Source organism: Canis lupus, chromosome 9 (genome assembly GCF_011100685.1).
Source record: "Canis lupus familiaris isolate Mischka breed German Shepherd chromosome 9, alternate assembly UU_Cfam_GSD_1.0, whole genome shotgun sequence".
NCBI classification, from domain to species: domain Eukaryota; kingdom Metazoa; phylum Chordata; class Mammalia; order Carnivora; family Canidae; genus Canis; species Canis lupus.
This window is the reverse complement of record NC_049230.1, coordinates 40,426,729-40,446,689: the sequence shown is the minus strand read 5'-3', so window position 1 is coordinate 40,446,689 and position 19,961 is coordinate 40,426,729. Positions and strand designations below refer to the sequence as shown.

The window sequence follows — 19,961 nt, the reverse complement described above, 5'->3', positions numbered from 1 at the left end:
CTTCCTTCCTTCCTTCCTTCCTTCCTTCCTTCCTTCCTTCCTTCCTTCCTCCACTGTTACTATAAAGAAGAGGGCACCTGCTAGAATATAAGACAATCTGACATTTAAGCGGTGCCACCCATCAGAGCTGCTATGTTGCCCCAGGACAAAGATGGATAACGGAAGGGTTTATGGGCTGCGGGTCATTACTGTGGCCCCAGCATTTTTCATCACCAGGGTACCCTGAATGCTAAAAGCAGCACGGCACATTTTGCTTACACAACAATTCCACACACCCCGGACCCAAAGAGCTCAAGCCCTGGAAGCCCTGGGCATTCTGACTCGGGACGGCAATCCCATCTGGATGAGGAACTCCAGCGGTCAGTTCTCCGTGCCCGGAGGAGGTGAGCGTGCAGGACTTCCAGCTCCGCCGCCCTAGGGGCGCGGGGCGGGGGGTGGAGGGCAGGGGGGCAGGGGGGCCACGGGCCGGGTGAGGAAGAGCAGCTCCGGTTCTCTTAATCCTCTCTTTAAAAGGCTGGTTTCAAGTGAGGCACTGAGGTCCCCAAGAATAACAAACGGGAGCGGCGGGCGCAGCCCGGGGCTCCAGGCATCTGCGGCGACAAAGGCAGGGAGAAGGGGCGAGAGGAGGAGGGAGGACGGGGAGGAGGGGGAGGGGCAGAGGCGGGGGAGGGGAGGGGAGGGGAGGCCCGAGGTGGGGGTGGGGGCGCGGGCGCCGAGCGAGACAAAGACGGTCCCGCCGCCCGGGGTGGGCCCGGGTGGGCCGCGGCGGGGAGGCTGCGCGGAGGCTGCGCGGAGGCTGCGCGGCTCCGGTTGCCATGGCGACGGCGCCCCAGCGACTCCGCGGGGCTGCGGCCCGGCCCGTGAGCCCTGCACCGGGGCGCCCCGAGAGGCCCGAGCTCAGGCCCCCTTCCAGACTGCAGCTGGACGCATCTTGTGGCGCCCCCACCCCAGACCGCCCTCCCTCCTCCCGGCTGGTCTTGTTGGTCTTTCTGGAGAAGGTGATTTGGGGCTCAGCTCATCTGCGGGCGCACTGAGCTCGCTGGGGGGCTGCAAGGGACCGGGGACACGGATTCCGGTCAGCTAAGGGGATAGGCTGGGCTCAGACAAAAACGTTAGGAAATGGGGTATGTGGGCGAATAGCGGGCTTTCTTTCGTTTTTCTCCCTTAAACCGGGGATTTCTGTCGGCCAGAGAGGAGAGAGGGCTACTACTCCTGAGGAGATGTGAAATCGCATTAGTGGGACCCCTGAAGACCAAGGGGGGCAAGGACCATCGTGCAGCAGTTTGCCGCACGTGACAGTGTTCCCACTCAGATCCCTGCTCCAGAAAAAGAAAATCTGTGGGTTTTATTTTAATTTTATTTTTTAGGGGTACTTGAAGCCCAACCTCTTGCTATTATCATTCAAACTGTATTTTCCCATGAACAGGGAAAGACTCGTGAAACTACTGTCTGAGGGCAGAAACTGGTCTTAATTGTCTCTGTAACTGCTGAGCCGGTGATGGGATGCTAGCTGAGGGGGGTGGCCCAGGCCCTGGGCTCAGATGAAGTCTCTGGAGTGGACTTCCCAAGGTCAGCCTCCTGAATGCCATAGGGACTGAGCCCAGAAACATCCTGTTAGCACAGATGCCTCCCTTTGAACTCAGACAAAGACCAAGGGGTGTGGTTGGGAAGTTTCTGAAAACTCAGCGAACAGCAAAACGTGGGCAGGAACACATGCCTTTTTATCCACCAGGTGAAGTCTCCCCTTTATGACACATCTTGCCTGGGTCTGGAGCATCACACTTTGTAAGATATTAAAGAGGTATGTTGATGAATAATAGGCATGTGACAGGGAGGTGTGGGTTGGCAGGAGCTGGCTCCCAAGGGCTCTGCTCTCAGCTGCCGTGGCATGCCCAGGAATAAGAGGACACTGAATCTGACTGGAGTGCCATTTCCTGACCGACAGAACTGGGTCTGTCTAGCTAGATACGTGCTAGGTGCCCATTCCAAGAGTCCTCTGTGCTCTGGGCTAATCTTGGAAGCCACTCTTGGAACCCCAGGGTAGGGAAGGATTCTCAACCAGGTCTGTCTTGCCACAGCCACAGACAAAAAAACTCTGAACAAAAGTAATAAACGCAAACTGCTCTTATTCCTGCATTCCAGAATTCTAACCTTACCCTGTTCAAAGATGACTGGCAAAGTTCATCTTCCCCGCAGGTGGGATAGTGGGGGTGGAGAATGAACAGGGAACAGAAGGACAAAGATGCAGAAAAGATCGGGGGAGGGAATTAGCCCCTTGGTCCAGCTACTTCCTGACCAGTACAACTGGGGAAAGCTAAAGCCTGCACACTACCTTTCCATACATTTACCTAAAAGATCAGAATTCTAGAACTGGGCTTTGAGAAATGATCTGACCTTGAGTTCTGCATTAAGCACAGAAACATCTAAAGCATTCCGGCCAGAAGGCTATTTATTTCCTAAAGACCTCTCCCTGAGGGACAGATGGCCTGTGCCTCCCTCTAGCATGACTGCATCCTGACAGTGAAGTTCTTCTAAACCATGACAACCAACCTACTCCTTGGAAACACACCTAAAATAGGGACGAGAAGGCCCAAGTGATGTACATCATTTCTGCAGTCTAAACTGAGTGTTATGAGAGTGACATTAAAGCAGTCTTCCTCTTTTAGAGGCTGACTTTCTGCGATCGAGGCCCACAAATTCCCACACAATCAAGAACAAACTGAAAAGAAGTCTGAGGAAGTTAAAGAGGAAATTTCAACACCTCACAGAAGTTGCTTCCGTGTTTGTGAGCCAGAGCGTTAAGGAATACTTAAATAGACATACTAGTGAAACACATGACCAAAAACGTAAAATGATTTGGGAAAACATTAATTTGCTGAGGTATGGGTCATGATTACTTCTTTGTCCACAGAACCCTAACCAGTCAACCTGGATTACATAAATCCCAGTTTCCCTGAAACATTCCAAATACTCGTGTCTAATACGATGTACACATCTTCCAAGAATAATTTTATATTCTGTGCTTAAAGGAAAAGGTAGCTAAAAATGGTATAGAAAAAAAATTCTTTGTGGGGTATCATCCACTTCCTGTCTCAACTCCCATCCCGCCACTGAAGGCCTGATACGGTCTCCTGGTCTCCTAATCGTGGGCAGAAACTACCCAATTCGGGATTAGAAAGCCTTTCAAAAGTAGGTTTCCCACGGGTGGTCTGAATGAAAGAGTTCTGTCCCAAACTATCCTTGTTTGCTGAAGGCCTTTAAAGTCTTTGATGTTAAGATAAAGCATTACAGTGTTTGGAGGGAACACTTGAGAACATATTCGGAGATGAGACACCATTTCCTAAACCAACAGCCATTCATCCCGTTGTGGGGAGGAAAAGGAAGCGTCAATATCACCAATAACGAAAGGGTGAAATGCAAATCAGAGAAAACTCCCCACAGGAAACAGAAGACTCTTAAAAAAATCAGTCTGTTTAGCTTCTTTGACCAACACTAGAACTGGGGCAGTTTTGCACCCAGACCTCCAGTCTGGGGTGAGCCTGGCGGGGGCAGACCCGGCCCTCTCCGTGGACAGGCGGTGGGCCCTGGGTGGATTTCCACACCTCTCCCAATGCCTGTTTCCTCGGTCATGAAATGGGGTTAACAGCAGTATCACCCTCATCCAGATTTTGTGAAGATCAAAGAGTCATGAGCCATGGCAGAGAGCTTTCTCAGCACATGCCAGCAGCATAAGTGCTTAACCAGCATTTGCTGCTACTATTATTATGATTACTATAGAGCTACTACAACCAGGGATAAATCTGTTTTCTTACTATAAAAATGCAGTAAATTTTTTTTTTTTTTTTTTGCTGGTGCTCTTCTATGCACAGGAATACATATCTATTTTTGGTGGGAGGGGGGCCTAAATGGGTATATCTTTTAAAATTTCCCACAATTAAAAAAAATAAAATAAAATTTCCCACAATTAAAAAAAAGCATCCTTTTGCTTTTGTCTTGGTGAAGCATACTTTCTTCTGACGTCAACTTTTTCCTCTACTGGGGAGAAAGTCCCAAGTCTCGGTTTCACAACTAAAAGAAGGGTTGCTTCTTAGGAAAGTGTCATAAACTCCCTCCACACTAACGGGCTCAGACATATGATAGAAACAATGAAAAAGTTACTGATTTCTGTATTTCATTGCTTTTGTTTTCCTTAGGAAGTCACCTGGACTTGGATGATAGCTGAGGTTAGGAATTCTTAGTCTGAAGAGTACAGATGTCAACATGCTTTTTTCTCCATCTGTAAAATGGGTACCATGAGGTTTAATCAATCAGGATGAGTGGGGAACTGCAGACTCCTGGGGTTATTTCTTCGGTCCCTTGGGTGATGTACGTCTGACCACTGATCCAAATGCCCAGAGACAAATCCCCACCCCCTCCTCATTTCTGTGGCTATCTCATTTGTAGACCCGGCTCCTAAAGAGTTTTAGATTCCTGATTATTTTTAGACTCATTTAGTTTGTTCAGACACGGTCACCACATGGGATGCAGCTGTGGGAAGCAGCTGCTATGGTTTGATTTCCAGTCAGTATTACTTGACATTTCTTGTCAGGTGATTTCTAAAATTTCTTGTGTGTTTTTTTTGGGTGATCTCAGGAACTTTTCTTCCCGGGTTTACAAGATATGACATTAGAGCTGTGCATCTGATAACATATCTCAGGGATGAGAATAGATCCAGAATCCCACTGGATAGGAAGATGTCTTTCCACTTTCAGGACCCAAACTTCTCAGCCCCAGAACAATGAGGTCTGGGACAGGAGACTGTATGATGGGCTCTGGTAATGACAGCTTCCTGAAGGCCCTCCCCCAGGTAGCTGTGGTCTCCTGGAGTCTCAGGAAGAAAGCAGAAGGGTGAGGCAGCTTCCTGGCCTAACAGGAAGGAGCCTACCTTCAGTGACAACAGCTACCATGTCCCAGGGGCTGGGTCACTAGGCTGGGAGAATCTGGACCCAAATGATTGCATGCTTCCTCATGCTTCCTCTCATTCCCCTCACCATTTCTTCTTCACTAACCTTACCTGCCTTTCTCTGGCTCATTCAGCCATCAGCCTCTTGGCTCACCCCATACACCCATCCGCCATGATGCTTTTACCTCAGGCCTTTTACACAATCTGTTCCTGCCTGGAAAACTCTTGGTCCCTTTTCTGGACCAACTGCTATTTCTCATTTGATTTGATTTTCTTTTCTTTTTTTCTTTCTCATTTGACTTTCAATATGAGCATCACTTAGGGGAGCATTTCCTGATCCTCTAAGACAAGGTTAACTGTCTCTTTGATGCACTTAACACTTTGGACTTTAATTCCATCTTTATTTATCCAGTCTCTCCATGAGACTATAAACTCCTGAGCTGGATCAGGTCTTGTTCACGGACGTATCCTCACTGCCTAACCCAGTGTCTGGCCTGGCATATAGCAGGTGCTTGGCAAATATTTGCTGAATAATGTTCCAGACTCACCAAGAACTCCCTCTTTTTTAATTTTTTTTTGTCCCCTATGTATTTTCAGACTATATCAAACTCTTTGTTCTTCAAATCACCTCCATAAATGTTCTATTTTATCACAGTCTCCAAATCTTTTGTCAGTTCTGAGTTTGAAAAGAAATCTTCAATTGTGCATATATGTACAAAAATGTGACACTATAGACTCCTAGACAGTGTCTGTGTCTAAGAGCAATAAATAAACAGTGAAAGTTGTGGCTGCATAATTGAAAAGAGCTAGAGACTGTTCTTCTATATCCTGGGTCATCTTCCTTTGTGAGGCCTCCTTATCAGAAGCTGATAAGTTCTGACCCTATTTCCTTTTCCTTTTCTTTTTTTAAAAAAAGATTTTATTTATTGAGAGAGAGGGAGAGAGGGTGTACGCACATAAGCAGAGGGAGGGACAGAGGGAGAAGGAGAAGCAGGCTTCCCTCTGAGCAGGCTGCCCGCTGAGGGCCTCAATCCCAGGATGCTGAGATCATGACCTCAGCTGAAGGCAGATGCTCAACCGACTGAGCCACCCAGGTGCCACTGACCCCTATTTTCAAGGCCCAATTACTCTCAACAAGGAGACAGCATCCGTTTCCAACCAGGAAAAACCTTCCATTGACCATCTGGAACTGTTTTTTATTTCTTTTCTAGAGAATTCTTACAGCAGAGAGGAAGTTTTCAGTTACATAGTCTCCACTGAAGTTCCCAACCCAAGCTTCTGCCTTAAGCAGATAGGAACTGGCGCAGGAGCAGTGGTTATCGGCAGCACAGCTGGCTTCTCCACAACGACTTTTCTTCAGTCCTCGCCATCAAGTGGCAACTCCAGGTAGTAGTATACGTGGTGTGTAGCCCAACAGCACATGCCCTCTTCTAGCTGTATGTAGCACAGTAGAGGGCACGGGATTCGACTCTGGGCCATGACAAAGGCCACAGGAAAAAGGACCCCATGCAGGCACAGGGCTTCAGAGTGGCATCAATGGCATCTGGAGCTGTGTCTGGCACTGCCAAACCCACCCTGGATGCTGGCAAGAGGATGGGCTGGTGGTGGCTAACCACGGAAGGGAGGGTCCACATGGCTGTCCAAGGGCCGTGTGCAAGGAGACAGGTGGCCGACTGGACTGGAGTGTCTGGCCTACTGGGACACTGCCGAGCACCATGGACTATAACCCAAGGGTTTGCCTTCTATCCTCACTGACTTTACAGTCTATAAATATTGACAGAAGGGCAGAGCCAAGACATTATCTGCACTAGTCAAGGCTAAGCAAAAGCAAAACAACTTGATTCTTATGGCCACAAAATTGGCCTAGTTGGGATCTACCCCACGTAAGGCTTGTACCTCTCCTGCCCCACCTGGGCAATGTGTGTGGGGAAGAAGGTAGCCTGACTGGAGGAGAAGCAAGGGACCTGGGGCCCTGTTGCTGTGGCGGTGGTAGAAAGTGATAAGGCAGAGAATGCTAAGGAGCTGGTCCCCTGAGATTCAGGAAGTGGAAAGGGAGAAAAGCTGCCGTCATGTAGAACTTAGGGGTATGTGTGTGGGGGTGACGGTGATGGGTGGTATGGCAGGCTGGATAATGGCCCCACAAGAGATAGCTATGTCCTAATGCCTGGAGCCTGTGAATGTTCCCTCACAATGCAAAAAACAGACTCTGCAGATGGGACTATGAAGGCTCTTGAGATGGTGAGATTATCCAGGATGACCCTGGTGTGCCCTAAACACAGTCACAAGTGTCCCTGTTAAGAGAGGCATAGGGAGATTTGACAATGAACAGAAGGCCATTTGACCATAGAGGCAGAAATGGGAACAATGCGGCCACAAGCCAAGGGATGCCTGTGGCCCCCAGAAGCTAGAGGAAGCTCAGAGCGATCCCCCACCCCCACCCCCAGAGCCTCTGGAGGGAGCACAGTCCTGCCGACCCTCTATTATGGGGCCAAACTGTGAGAAAACAAATTTCTGTTTAAGCCATGAAGTCTGTGGTCACGTGTTAGAGCAACAGTGAGAAACTAAGAGAGTTAGCTGTCATTTGAGGAGATTTCTGATCCAGTTCCAACAGGCATCTCATGGTGCGATAAGAGAGACATGCATGAGAGAGAAGGGCAAGCATTTCATATTTTTATATTCACTAAATTTTGCAGCCAGGAGCAAAATTCTGAACACACACACACACACACACACACACACACACACACACACACCTTCCTGGATTTGAATCAACAACTATTCTCTAGCTTTGTGGCATTGGGTCGTTTCTGGGAGGAATTCATAGGAAATCAGAACAGGCAGCTGTGAATGTAGAGAAAGAATCCCCAAAAAAAGCTCCCCCAGGGGCAGCCCGGGTGGCTCAGCGGTTTAGTGCCGCCTTCACCCAAGGCCTGATCCTGGAGACCAGGGATTGAGTCACAACGTCAGGCTCCCTGCATGGAGCCTGCTTCTCCCTCTGCCTGTGTCTCTGCCTCTCTCTCTCTCTCTCTCTCTCTCTCTCTCTGTGTCTCTCATGAATAAATAAATAAAATCTTAAAAAAAAAGCTCCCCCAGCTTAGTCAGGGGGGCTTCTGGAAGGCATCCTGGATGCACTGTGGGGACAAGAGTGGGAAGCAGAAGAAGATAAGGAATCACTTTAGAAAAGCAAGTAGCCTGGACAGAGGAGAGCACACCTCCTTCGTCCCCCAAAAAAAGAAAAGGTAAGGACCTCTTTTACAGTTCCAAGAACTTGCTCCCTCAAGAATAAAAGGGTAAAGGAATGCTTGGTACTTTTTCTATCTTGAAACCCTTTTGAAGTGAAAACCGTTAAAATCTTGGGTGTGGGATTTGTTTTCAAAGAGAGGAATATGGGGCACTGAACTGCTGGGTGTGCTGTGGGAAGGTGGCCAGGACAGTGTGGTGGGGGCGGTGGGGTGCTGTGTTTTGTTTGGGGGGGGGCCTCTGGGCTCTTGCGGCATTTTGAGGGAGAGTAGGTGCCTTTAGCTTAAGGAATGGCCTTGCGTTTAGGAGCCAGAAGTGTTTCTGTGGTCTTTGTGAGGGAGAGATGGAGAGGGGACATGGGAGGTGGGCAATCCCCCATGGGAGAGAATGCTCTCTCCACAGTCATGGGCCACTCCAAGAGGCTCTCAAAGACCAGGCTCCTGACTATGGAGGAGATCCCTTGCCACCTTCCCACATACCAGCTGCCAATGGGGACCCAGGTGGCCTTCTCCCTGGGCGCCGGCTCCTCCACACCAAGGGGTCCCTGCTGGACGTCCACTTCAATGATAATGTCTTAAACCCTCCATTCCTTACCAGTCAGCCTCACTTCCTGAACATTCACTGTGGTGTCCACAGCACTGGGGGTGGGTCTGTGAGGGTTTGCAGAAGTACTCAGCACGGGGCTCAGTCCCAGGAGTAATAAATACAGTTAAACCAGAGCCAGGATGAAAACACAGGTGACAGGGGTCTCAGGAGCTGATGCCTGGGGGATCTAGTGAAGGAGCCAGAGGATCTGTATTCACCAAGCACCCAAATACACTGTATCTGTGGTCTTGGGGAAGCCACAGAGCTGCTTTAAGTCTTCCTGGCCATCTGTAAAATGGGTTTACCATAATAACAAATGGCTCACATTGCTAAAAGAACTAAGTGAGATAGTATCTAATAAAGCTAGTTTTATATACACATTTTACTTCTAAGTAACCTCTACACCCAACATGGGGCTCAAACTCTTAACAGTCAAATGCTCCACTGACTGAGCCAGCCAGGTGCCCCTGGAAGCACTTTTAAACAGTAATTGTGGTCTTGACATATGCTATAATGGACAGCATGAGGAAGTATTAAAAAATTATACTGATGAGGGTAGAAAAATTAGACTGTTAGTGTAGTTCGAGAATATCATCATTTCCTTGTGACCCATCAAAATAGTCTGGGACAAGAATTAGAGATATCATTCAAGAGAAAAGAACATCTTGATATTGGGTAGAGTCCACATGGGTTTTGGTCTGTTCCCTTCTTCTGGCACTCTGCCTTCGCTCCTGTTGGAGAGCTGATGCACCCCTACTTGGGCCATGGGTGCTGGTACCCATCACAGCACCTTGCTCCCCAGCCTCAGGGCATGGGATCTAGACCCTGTTCTCTGGCCTCAGGCTTGTAGCCTGGCAGAGGGCATGTGACCCAGAGTGGGCCAATCACAGACTTCCCTTGGAAGATTCATATATTTGAGTTAGGCAAGGTCTTCTCTTTCCTTTAGGTTGCTATGTTGGCATAATGCAAGCCTGGAGCTGCATGTGGCCAACAGCTCCCCTGTGTAGAGGCAGCATGTAGAAGACAGAATGAGGCCAACACAGAGAGTCTGGCGGGGGGGGGGGGGGGGGGGGGGGGACGGTGGTGGAGTAGGAGAGTCAGGTTAGGGGAAGACAAAGGGTTTTGACAGCAAGTCTAGTAGCGCTTAAACCCCCAGGGCCCTTCAACTCCGAGTTTCTTCTAGGATATTCAATTTTGGGTTTAAGCTGGTCACGTCATCTGAAAGAGTTCTGGTTTATATAGTGGGCTTACTCTGCAATACTAAATAAACCCTGATGAAGGGCAAATAAGAATGTTGTTGGAAAAAGATTCTACAAAGGTCATTGTTTTTCCAGAAAAAAAAAAAAAAGGGATCAGCTCAGCATTTAGAGATATTAATCCCCAATTTTCTAAACCTGGCTCAGCACTAACATCCTTCTGTATTAATCAAACAAAAAGGCCATGCGCATGCATAATGATGCACAGTAGCAGAAGCATTCAGTGAAGGTTTGACTAGATTATTTTAATACCTGACAAGCATGATCAGCACAGGGAAGTGAATTCAAAATCTCTACAGACCATAATGCTGAAACATGCAGGAGAGTGACTGGGACAACATTTAAGCTTCTAGAGTATTAAGCACCAGATCTTATATTTCTTATTGTTTGCTTACTGAACAGGAAACATTGGTGTCTCAACAGCAGAATCAGGAACCACAACATAGTACTGTCTTAGAGGTCACTGCATTTTAATGCTCTCAATGGTTACCTCATTATCTAGCTGCAAACTGCCATCACCGAAGAGCCCGTCAGTTGTGGAGTGTATCTAATCCACTGTGCTCCTCTAGAAGAATGCTCTTGAGGTCCTGCACTGCAACTCCCCTGCCTCCACTATGGCTACTGGGAATTCCACTGATAACTTCCAATTTAAGTGGGGAGAAGGCAGTTGTCTAAAACAACTATCAGAAACAAAGGAATGATAAAAATGTGAATCCCTTTCTGATCTCCATCTCTCTTTTATCTTTCAACCAGGAATGTTCTGCCTTCTTTTGAATTTCTACACAAGTTTCTGTCTGCTACTAATGATGGCTACATGGTTACAGGAACTTAGAAGTTAAGAAACTGTTTATAGCAAATCAAACAATGTAGTGCCAACATCTTATGATGACCCATGGCCTTAGAAAAGGTGCCCATAGTAGGGTATTTGGGTTACTCTAAGAAGCATAAATGGGGAAATATTAAAAGTTGAAGAGAACCATTATTAGGTAGCTAGTGTCACCAAAATTCTCTGTAGGTCTTAAGAGTATATAGAGACTGATATGCCCATTTTGCCACAGCAGAGCTGAGGCCCTCCACCTCCATTATTAAGTGTAAACCATATATATTTACCACTGTCTACACTAAGATTATGTTGTGTGCTGGCTGGCTACAAAATAAATGAGAGAGATGCTCTTCAAGAAGCCAGCCTTCATAGATCGCACTTTGCTTCCCTGGGTTTTCTAAGTCAACGAATTCAGTCAATAGTTGGGTTTTCTACCTTTGTTGTTATTCCTTGACCTCCTTGAAGCACCTGGCATGGTGGCTTTAGAACACTTTCTCATGTGGTTTCCACGTTCTTGCCTTCTACTCTTTAACCATTCCTCTTGTCTTCTCTCTCCTCCTTCTCCTTTCCATGTCTTCAGATAGTTTCTATATGCTAATTCCCAAATCTGTAGTTCATTCGGATCCCAAACCTTAGATTCAGCTGACTCCTGGACACCTCCACTTGGATTCCCACCCAGCTGCTCAAGCCAGAAGCCTCCAGATGCTCCTTGACTCTTTCTTTCTTCCATTCTGCAGCAATCCAAGAGATTTTTACTTTTCAAAATAAATGATTTTAAATTTATTTTTATTTATTATTATTCTTTTTTAGAGGGGGTGAGGGGCAGAAGGAGAGAGATTCTTAAGCAGGCTCCATGCCCAGCGTGGAGCTGAATGTGGGGCTGTCTCACAGCCCTGAGATCATGTATGACCTGAGCTGAAATCAAGAGCTGGACAGTTAACCCACTGAGCCACCCAGGTGTCCTTAGATTTTCACCTTCTAAATCTCTTCCAAATCCATCTTTTCTCCCTTAATCCTCACTATCCAGACTTTTATCATATCTCACCAAAATCACTGTTAAGAGCTTCCTCTCTGCTCTCCTTGCCCCCATCCCTTCTACAAGTTGCAGCCAGAGTGATCTTCCTAAAATACAGATATGTGAGTTACAAATCTGATCTTGCCTGAAACCCTCCTTTTTGTTCCTCACTGACCTCAGGAAGAAGTCTGAACTCCTTCCTGTGTCGCTGGGATCTGCTTCCCTCTCCAGTTACTGAGCTTCTGCCTCCCTGCGGAGCTCCCTCAGCTCCAGCCCCACCCAGCTATTTCCAGTTCCTCTGTGCAGCCTGCTCTCTGTTCCCTGCTGGATGTCACATCTGCTTTGCTGTCTGCTAGCACACTCTTTCCCTATTTGAAGTTTATCTTAAGGAAATAATCTGAAATGCCAAAAAGCATTTATTATAAGATACTCACCTCAGCACAAATTACAATAAAAAAAATTGCAAACTTCTAAAACATCCAACAAACAGTGGGGTTTTTTTTTTTCTTTTTAAAAAAAATATTTTATTTACTTATTTGACATGGAGAGACAGCACAAGAAGGGGGAACAGCAGGTAGAGGCAGAGGGAGAAGCAGGCTCCCCAACGGGCAAGGAGCCCGATGCAGGGCTGGATCACAGGGCCCCAGGATCATGACCTGAGCTGAAGGCAGACACTTAACCTACTGAGCCACCCAGGCATCCCAAACACAGTTTTTAAACATTTGCATGAAGTTTTATGTTAACAGGAAATTACTCGAGTAGAATTAGTGATAAACCAAGGCATACAACTTGCTTTCCATCAAAATTTCATAGATACTAAAATTGAAGTGGTAGTTATTTCTGCGCAGCAATGTTAATGGTGATTAAAATTTTTTTCTTGAGATTTTTGTTTTCCAAAATTTACCCATGAATATGCAACAATTACTTTCAAAATTTGGAACACACACATACATATATAGTTTTTATGGTTTTAGATCATTTCTAAGAGAACATCTGTGAACAAGGTTAAATGAAGGTAGACATGAACAAAGTGAAGATTCTACTTTTCTAAGGGAGGAGTGCTTTATATGGAAAGTTTTGATCCTTAACTAGTATAATACCTAGAAGCTTTCAGGGAGTCCTGTAATAATCTGTTGCAAATGGTGAAGCAGAAAGACAGCTGAAGAGTAGGGTGGAAGTTTCTGCTGATGCTCCGCTGACAAATGCTAGGGCTAATATTAACTCCTCATTTTTGGATGTGTGTTACCATTACTGAAAAAGGCCCCCCACCCCTTTTACCCCTTGTTGATATGGGCATATATTTTGGTGTTGTTGAACCAGCTGGAGGACCCTGAGAAGAAATGAATTGAGGGAGCAAAATACGGTTAACTCTCAAAATCCACAGCTGCTACACTTCGATCAGCAGGGAACAACAGGTGTCATTCTCACCAATCTGTTTGTCCAACTACAGAGAATGGAGAGTCAACACACAGACGTTTTGTTCTCCAGAAAAATGAAAATCATTCAGCTGAATCCATACAGCTGTATCCAGTGGCCATTTGTGATATGTTAGTCTTTGCAGAGTAACAGGAGACATTCAGTACAGGCCTGAAAATATTACATACGACAAGAGTTTCCCACTGAATTAGGCATGTACGCTACTTCCATTAAAGGCTCTGTTCTGTCTTAATGAAATCTAGAGTTTAATCCACAAGCAGTATGAGAGGAGAATGGCATACTTTTGGGGAAATGAGACAAAACTTTAAGCTTACACAAAGATGTCATTTTAAAGAATAAAATCGAAAATATAGCATCTTTTGCTTAGGTTTAACTGCTGATTAAACTTTCACCTTAGGCACTGTAGGATACAGTATGGAGGTTCCTTACAAAGTTAAAAATAGAACTACCCTATGATCCAGCAATTATACCCCTGGATATTTACTCAAAGAACACAAAAATATTAATTCAAAGGGATACATGGACCCCTATGTTTATAGAAGTATTATCTATAGTAGCCAAGATATGGAAGCAACCCAAGTGTCCGCTGATAGATGAATAGATAAAGAAATGCTGTATGTGTACAAAGGAATATGATTCAGCCATAAAAAAGAATGAAATCTTGCCATTTGCAACAACATGGATGGAGTCAGAGAGCATAATGCTAAGTGAAGTAAGTCAGAGAAAGGCAAATACCGTATGTGAAAATTAAGAAACTAAACAAATGAACAGAAGGAAGAAAAAGAGAGAGAAGGCAAACCAAGAAACAGACTTGTAACTCTAGAGAACAAATTGATGGTTACCAGAGGGGAGATGGGGGCCTGGGGGAAACAGGTGATGGGGATTAAGAAGTATACTTGTGATGAGGACCAAATGATTAAAGTAAAAACTTTATAGTAAGTAGGCAATCAAGTAAATAATTTAAAAACATTTTGCCAACAAAGACTTTATTCTCTTTGAAGGAAGAGAAAAATACATTGTACTTATATAGCATTTATATAAAACCCTCTAACATTTAGATAATATCTTTGGGGATCTCAGAGTGTCCTCCCTCCAGAAACAAGACCATAGCAACTCGAGAGAGAGGGGAAAATTTCTTTATCACACTTAGTTCTCTTCCTGCAGAGAGTCTGTACTCAGTCCTGAGAGGCAGAGTCCAGTGAGAGGCAGGGGAGCAGAGTTATAGGTCTCCCAGGCTACAGACTCGGATTCTGCTATTTTTTGGGTCTGGAACAAATGAAACAGCATGAAATCGCAAGTCATAACTTGATGAAGGAAAACAAAAGATGATCCTAATGTATCAGGTCATTTAAAACTCCAAACTGACTTTTATTATTACCAGCTGGATAAAGTGAGTAGATAAATCTTATTGGTTTAGGTATTAAAATGAACTATAAATATGGATGTTTGGGTTAAGTGAGTGATGAATCTTATGTCTAGCTTAATTTCCTGGATTTTCAAATGTAGAATTCTAAAGGCAATGCCAATTTATTAGTTTCTCAGAATTAGATTTGAGTTGAAAAAGAAATGATAGTATGAATAAAGAAAATATTATTATGCCATATATATTTCATTTTAAATTTTGAATTATTTCTTGAAATCTGATCTGGATCTGATCTGCAGAATTTTCCACTTGACACCCTTAAACATTGGCAATATTCCAATAATTGTTACTGACTCCTTTTAAGCTTCATTACTCAGGATTTCATTTTGGTGGTTTGAAAAATGATGAATTGCATCCTTTCACAGTTAGAAATCGAAGGGTTCACACTTCTTGTCAGCAGGAAGTGGAGGTTGGGAAGAATTCTATTTTTGGAGTTATAAGGCCACCTTTGACCCAGAAATGTGCGGGTGGATGGAAGCTGTTTCTCTGTTCTGTCTTACTTGATTTACCCAAGGAATGGAGAAACATACAAGAGTACAACTTCAGCAGACTTATTTCCTCCCAGGTCCTTGAGAAACCCTTGTATCAACCACATCTCAAGAATTTTAGATTTTCAAGTGTTTATTTTGGTCTTGTGTGACCTGTGTAACTGTCATTTAGATTATTTAAAACCTTCCAAATTGAAATTTTTAACTGTCTGCCAAGATATAAAAGTCACAATTTATTCTTCAAAAATCAGGGGATGGGAAACAAAGGCCCATGGGCTTACTGCTTGATTTTAAATAAAGTTTTATTAGAATATAGATATCTGTTCATTTCCATATTGTCTATGGATGCTTCTGTGCCATGATGGAAGAGTTGAGTACTTGTAATAAAGATCACATGGTCTAAAATATTTACTACCTGGCTCTTTACTGAAAAAGTTTGTCTACTCCAGGTCCTGATGATAAACTGAGGAATTAAAGAGAAAGTCTATAGAAATAGTGATGCTAAAGAGGAGGAGGTATAGTTGCCAGTATCATAAATGGTTGGTTTTTAGGGCCTATATGATTTGTATAATCTGTATGAGATGTATCTATGACAAAAAACATATTAAGATTCTAGTTATGAAAGGAACTGAGGGTTTAAACTGAGGGTTGGCCACTATATAGTATGGATTTTGGTAGAGAAAGAAATGAATCCATAGGGAAGGATACATAATCCTAGTGTGTGGGCAGCCCCGGTAGCTCAGTGGTTTAGCGCCACCTTTGGCCCAGGGGCGGATCCTGGAGATGGGGGATCAAGTCCCACGTCAGGCTCCCTGCATGGAGTCTGCTTCTCCCTCTGCCTGTGTATGTCTCTGCCTCTCTCTCTCTCTCATGAATAAATAAATAAAATCTTTATAAAAAAAAGATTAAAAAAATAATAATCCTAGTGTGCTACTTGGCTCTGGTGGAAACAATTTTTTTTTTTAAGATTTTACTTATTCATTCATGAGAGACATAGATAGATAGATAGATAGATAGATAGAGAGATACAGGCAGAAGAAGAAGCAGACTCCATGCAGGGAGCCCAATATGGGACTCGATCCCGGGTCTCCAGGATCACACCCTGGGCTGAAGGTGGCACTAAACTGCTGAGCCAGCTGGGCTGCCCGGAAACAATGTTTATAAAATTATAGAAATATAAATGCTAGTTATGGGTTTCAGCTTTAGAGTCAACCATCACAGTATAAAACAATGTAAATATTAACAATATAAAAGTAAAAATATAGGTGTCAAAGTTCAAGCAGGGGCACTTACATCTTCATTTGACATCATGGTTAGTGAAGAAAGCAGGTCTGAAGTTGAAGTTCAACCTTTAATATCTTTGAAACTGGAATGCTCCTTACTCTTGATACTTTAAAAACCTAACTGCCAGTATTATTTTTCCTCAGGGGAATATAAAATAATGGTGCATCTTATAATAGATGGCATCTTAAATTTGATAATGTAGTATTTTCAACTATAAAAGTAACCAATAGTAAGCTAAAGATCATGAAAAAAACTAACAATAATCAGAAAGAAGTGGCCAAAGGAAGCTAAATAAACGATCTTTTATAGACAAAAGTAAATCTTGTCTAAATATAAATTTTTAAAAATGGCAGCACAGCATGTTATTTATATTTCTTTTCATTTATTATTTTTTAAGATTTTATTTTTAAGTAATCTCTACATCCAACATGGGGCTTAAAGTCACAACCCCAAGATTAAGAGTTACATGCTCCTCTGACTGAGCCAGCCAGGTGTCCCTTTTTCATTTTAAACCTTTCCAATACTTGATTTTTAAAAAACCACATCATATTAGTTTCTTGTATCTGTTGTGACAAATTAATACAGACTTGGTGTCGTTAATGTATTTTCTCACAATGTTCTGGAGGCCAGAAATCTGAAAGCAAGATATTGCCAAGGCCACGTTCTTCCCAACGCTATGTATTTCCCGAGGGGTTCCCTGCCTCTGCCAGTTTCTGGGGGCTCTATCACTACAACTTCTGCCTCTGTCCTCACATCACCTTTTCTGGGGGTGTCAAACTTCCCTCTGCCTTTCTCTTATAAGCACATTTGTGGTAGCACTTAGGACCCACTTGGATAACCCAGGGTAAACTCCCGATTTCAAGATCCTTTATTTTGTATTTGCAAAGACCTTTCTTCCAAAAAAGTAACATTCACTGGTTCTGGGGATTGGGACATGGATATACCTTTGGGAGCCATTACTAGCCTACCCACGCATTAGTTTGATTTTTAAAAAAAAATATAAATCTTAAGTCATTCTGCAATTTGAAGTCCTTTGATGGCTGCCTATAACTTCTGGGATCAAGTTCAAATGATGTATTGGTTAAAAATTAGTCTCTAAACCCAAAGCACAAAACACAGAAGAAAAACAGATCAACTGGACTTTAAAGTTAAAACCTTCTGAGCTTTGAAGGATACCATTGAGAAAATGAAGAAATAACTTACTGAACAGGAGTGAATACTTGCAAGTCATATATCTGATGAGGAACTTATATACAGAATATACAAAAAACTCTTAGAACTAAATAATAAAAAGACATAACAATGAAAAAATGGGCAAAAGATCTAAATAGATGTTTCTTTAAAGATGATATAGAAATGGCTGGGGTGCCTGGGTGGTATAGTTGGTTAAGCTCTTGGTTTCGGGTCATGTCATGATATCAGGATCATGAGACTTGAGTCCTGAGTTGGGCTCTGTGCTCAGTATGGAGTCTGCTTGAGGCCTTCAGCCCAGGGTGTGATCCTGGAGACCTGGGATCGAGTCCCACATTGGGCTCCCGGTGTGGAGCCTGCTTCTCCCTCTGCCTGTGTCTCTGCCTCTCTCTCGCTCTCTCTCTGTGTCTCTCATGAATAAATAAATAAATAATAAAATCTTTGGAGTCTGCTTGAGACTCTCTTCCTCTCCCTCTTCCCCCTTCCTTAAATAAATAAATTAAAAAACAACAAAAAAGGCCAATAAACTCATGAAAAGATGCTCTATATCTTGAGTCATCAGGAAAATACAAATCAAAATCACAATGAGATACCACTTCATACTGACCAGGATGGTGATGATAAGAAAGTTAGTAACATTGAAATCCTCATACACTGTTGGTGGAAATATAAAAATGGTGCATTATTTGAAAAATAATGTGGCAGTTCCTCAAAAAGTTAAACATGCAGTTACCAGATGACCTAGTATTTCACCCTTAGGCATATTACCTAAGAAAAATAAAAATAAGTCCACATAGAAACCTCTACAGGAATGTTCATAGCGGGGATACCTGGGTGGCTCAGCAATTGAGCGTCTGCCTTTGGCTCACAGTGTGATCCTGGAGTTCTGGGATCGAGCCCCACATCGGGCTCCCTGTAGGGAGCCTGCTTCTCCCTCTGCCTATGTCTCTGCCTCTCTCTTTCTGTGTCTCTCATGAATAAATAAATAAAATCTTTTTTTTTTTTTTAAAAAGGAATGTTCATAGCAGCACTATTCATAATAGTCCCAAAGTGGAAACAACTCAGATGTTCAGCAACTGACACAGGGATAAACAAAATGTAGTATATTCACATAATGGAATATTATATTGGCAATAAAAGGATGTATGATATGACACATTACTATGATATGAATGAACCCTGAAAATGTGATGCTATGTAAAAGAAGCCAGTCACCAAGGACCACAAATATGACTCCATTGTGTGAATGTCTAGAGCAGGCAAATCTATAGACAGAGAATAGATTGGTAGTGGCCTGAGGTGAGGTAGAGGGAATCAGGGAGTGACTGTCAAGGGAATGAAGTTTCTATTTGGGGTAGGAAAATCTTCTAGGTTGGTTGTGGTGATGGTCGCACAGTTCTGACTGTACTAAACACCACTGAACTGTATGCTTTGAGTGGGCAAGTTGTATGGTATGTGAGTTACAGCTCAACAAAGCTCTTTATGTACAGATGGATAGTCTGTAGGATCAGAGTCTACGCTTCCAAGAAAAGTATCAGGTCCAAGAGAATGTGCATGTGGACGAGACAGGGTGTGCATGCAAAGCTTTTGCATGATCCCTGGCATGCGGCAGAGACCCTCCATGTGCAGTTCTTCTCCACCCGGCATTTGAAGCTTTCATGGGACTCTGCCCCAACCCATTTCTGGCCCTCCCATCTCTTCAACCCTCCTCTAGGCAATCTCCCCTCCCTCCCCCTCTGACACCACATGCAACTATACTTAGCGCCCCCTGGAACAGTGTCAGCACATCCTGCTTTCACTAGAACATTCTTTTTCCCCTGCTTTCAGCTGGCTAGTTTCCTCCTTTCCTCTCCCTGAGTCTCCTCAGCTTTACCTTTCCCAGGAAGCTTCCCAAAAGGCTCTGAAGCCAGCCTTGCCCTTCTCTCCAGGTCAGCTCCTTCGCTGAGCTCCCCCGGCTGCTGGCACATACACTTAACGACAGCACTTACCATTCTTTTTTTAAAAAAAGATTTTATCTATTTATTCATGAGAGACACAGAGAGAGGCAGAGACATAGGCAGAAGCAGACTCCCCACAGGGAGCCCAATGTGGGACTCGATCCCTGGACCCCAGGATCACGCCCTGAGCTAAAGGCAGATGCTCAACCACTGAGCCACCTTGACGTCCCAGCACCCATCATTCTTGATGGCATCTATCTGCCTCATGTCTCATTCATCTCTATATGCTCAGGCCTGGCACAGTGACAGTGACAGAATAAAAAATGGCAGTGCTAAATAG

General features: G+C 44.2%; 1 protein-coding gene across 2 annotated transcripts in view; it reads right to left on the bottom strand.

The window, feature by feature from the left end:
* The window catches only part of MYO1D (myosin ID), a 326,202-nt gene that overhangs the window by 22,001 nt on the left and 284,240 nt on the right, over positions 1-19,961 (bottom strand). The window contains exon 22 of one of the 2 annotated variants that reach the window (XM_038548142.1): positions 14,426-14,564. The exons of the other annotated variant lie outside the window; for it this stretch is intronic. Coding sequence (XP_038404070.1) covers positions 14,552-14,564 — 13 coding nt within the window. The 3' untranslated portion in view covers positions 14,426-14,551. Of the gene's footprint in view, positions 1-14,425; positions 14,565-19,961 lie in introns of those variants that run through there. 2 annotated transcript variants of the gene reach the window in all.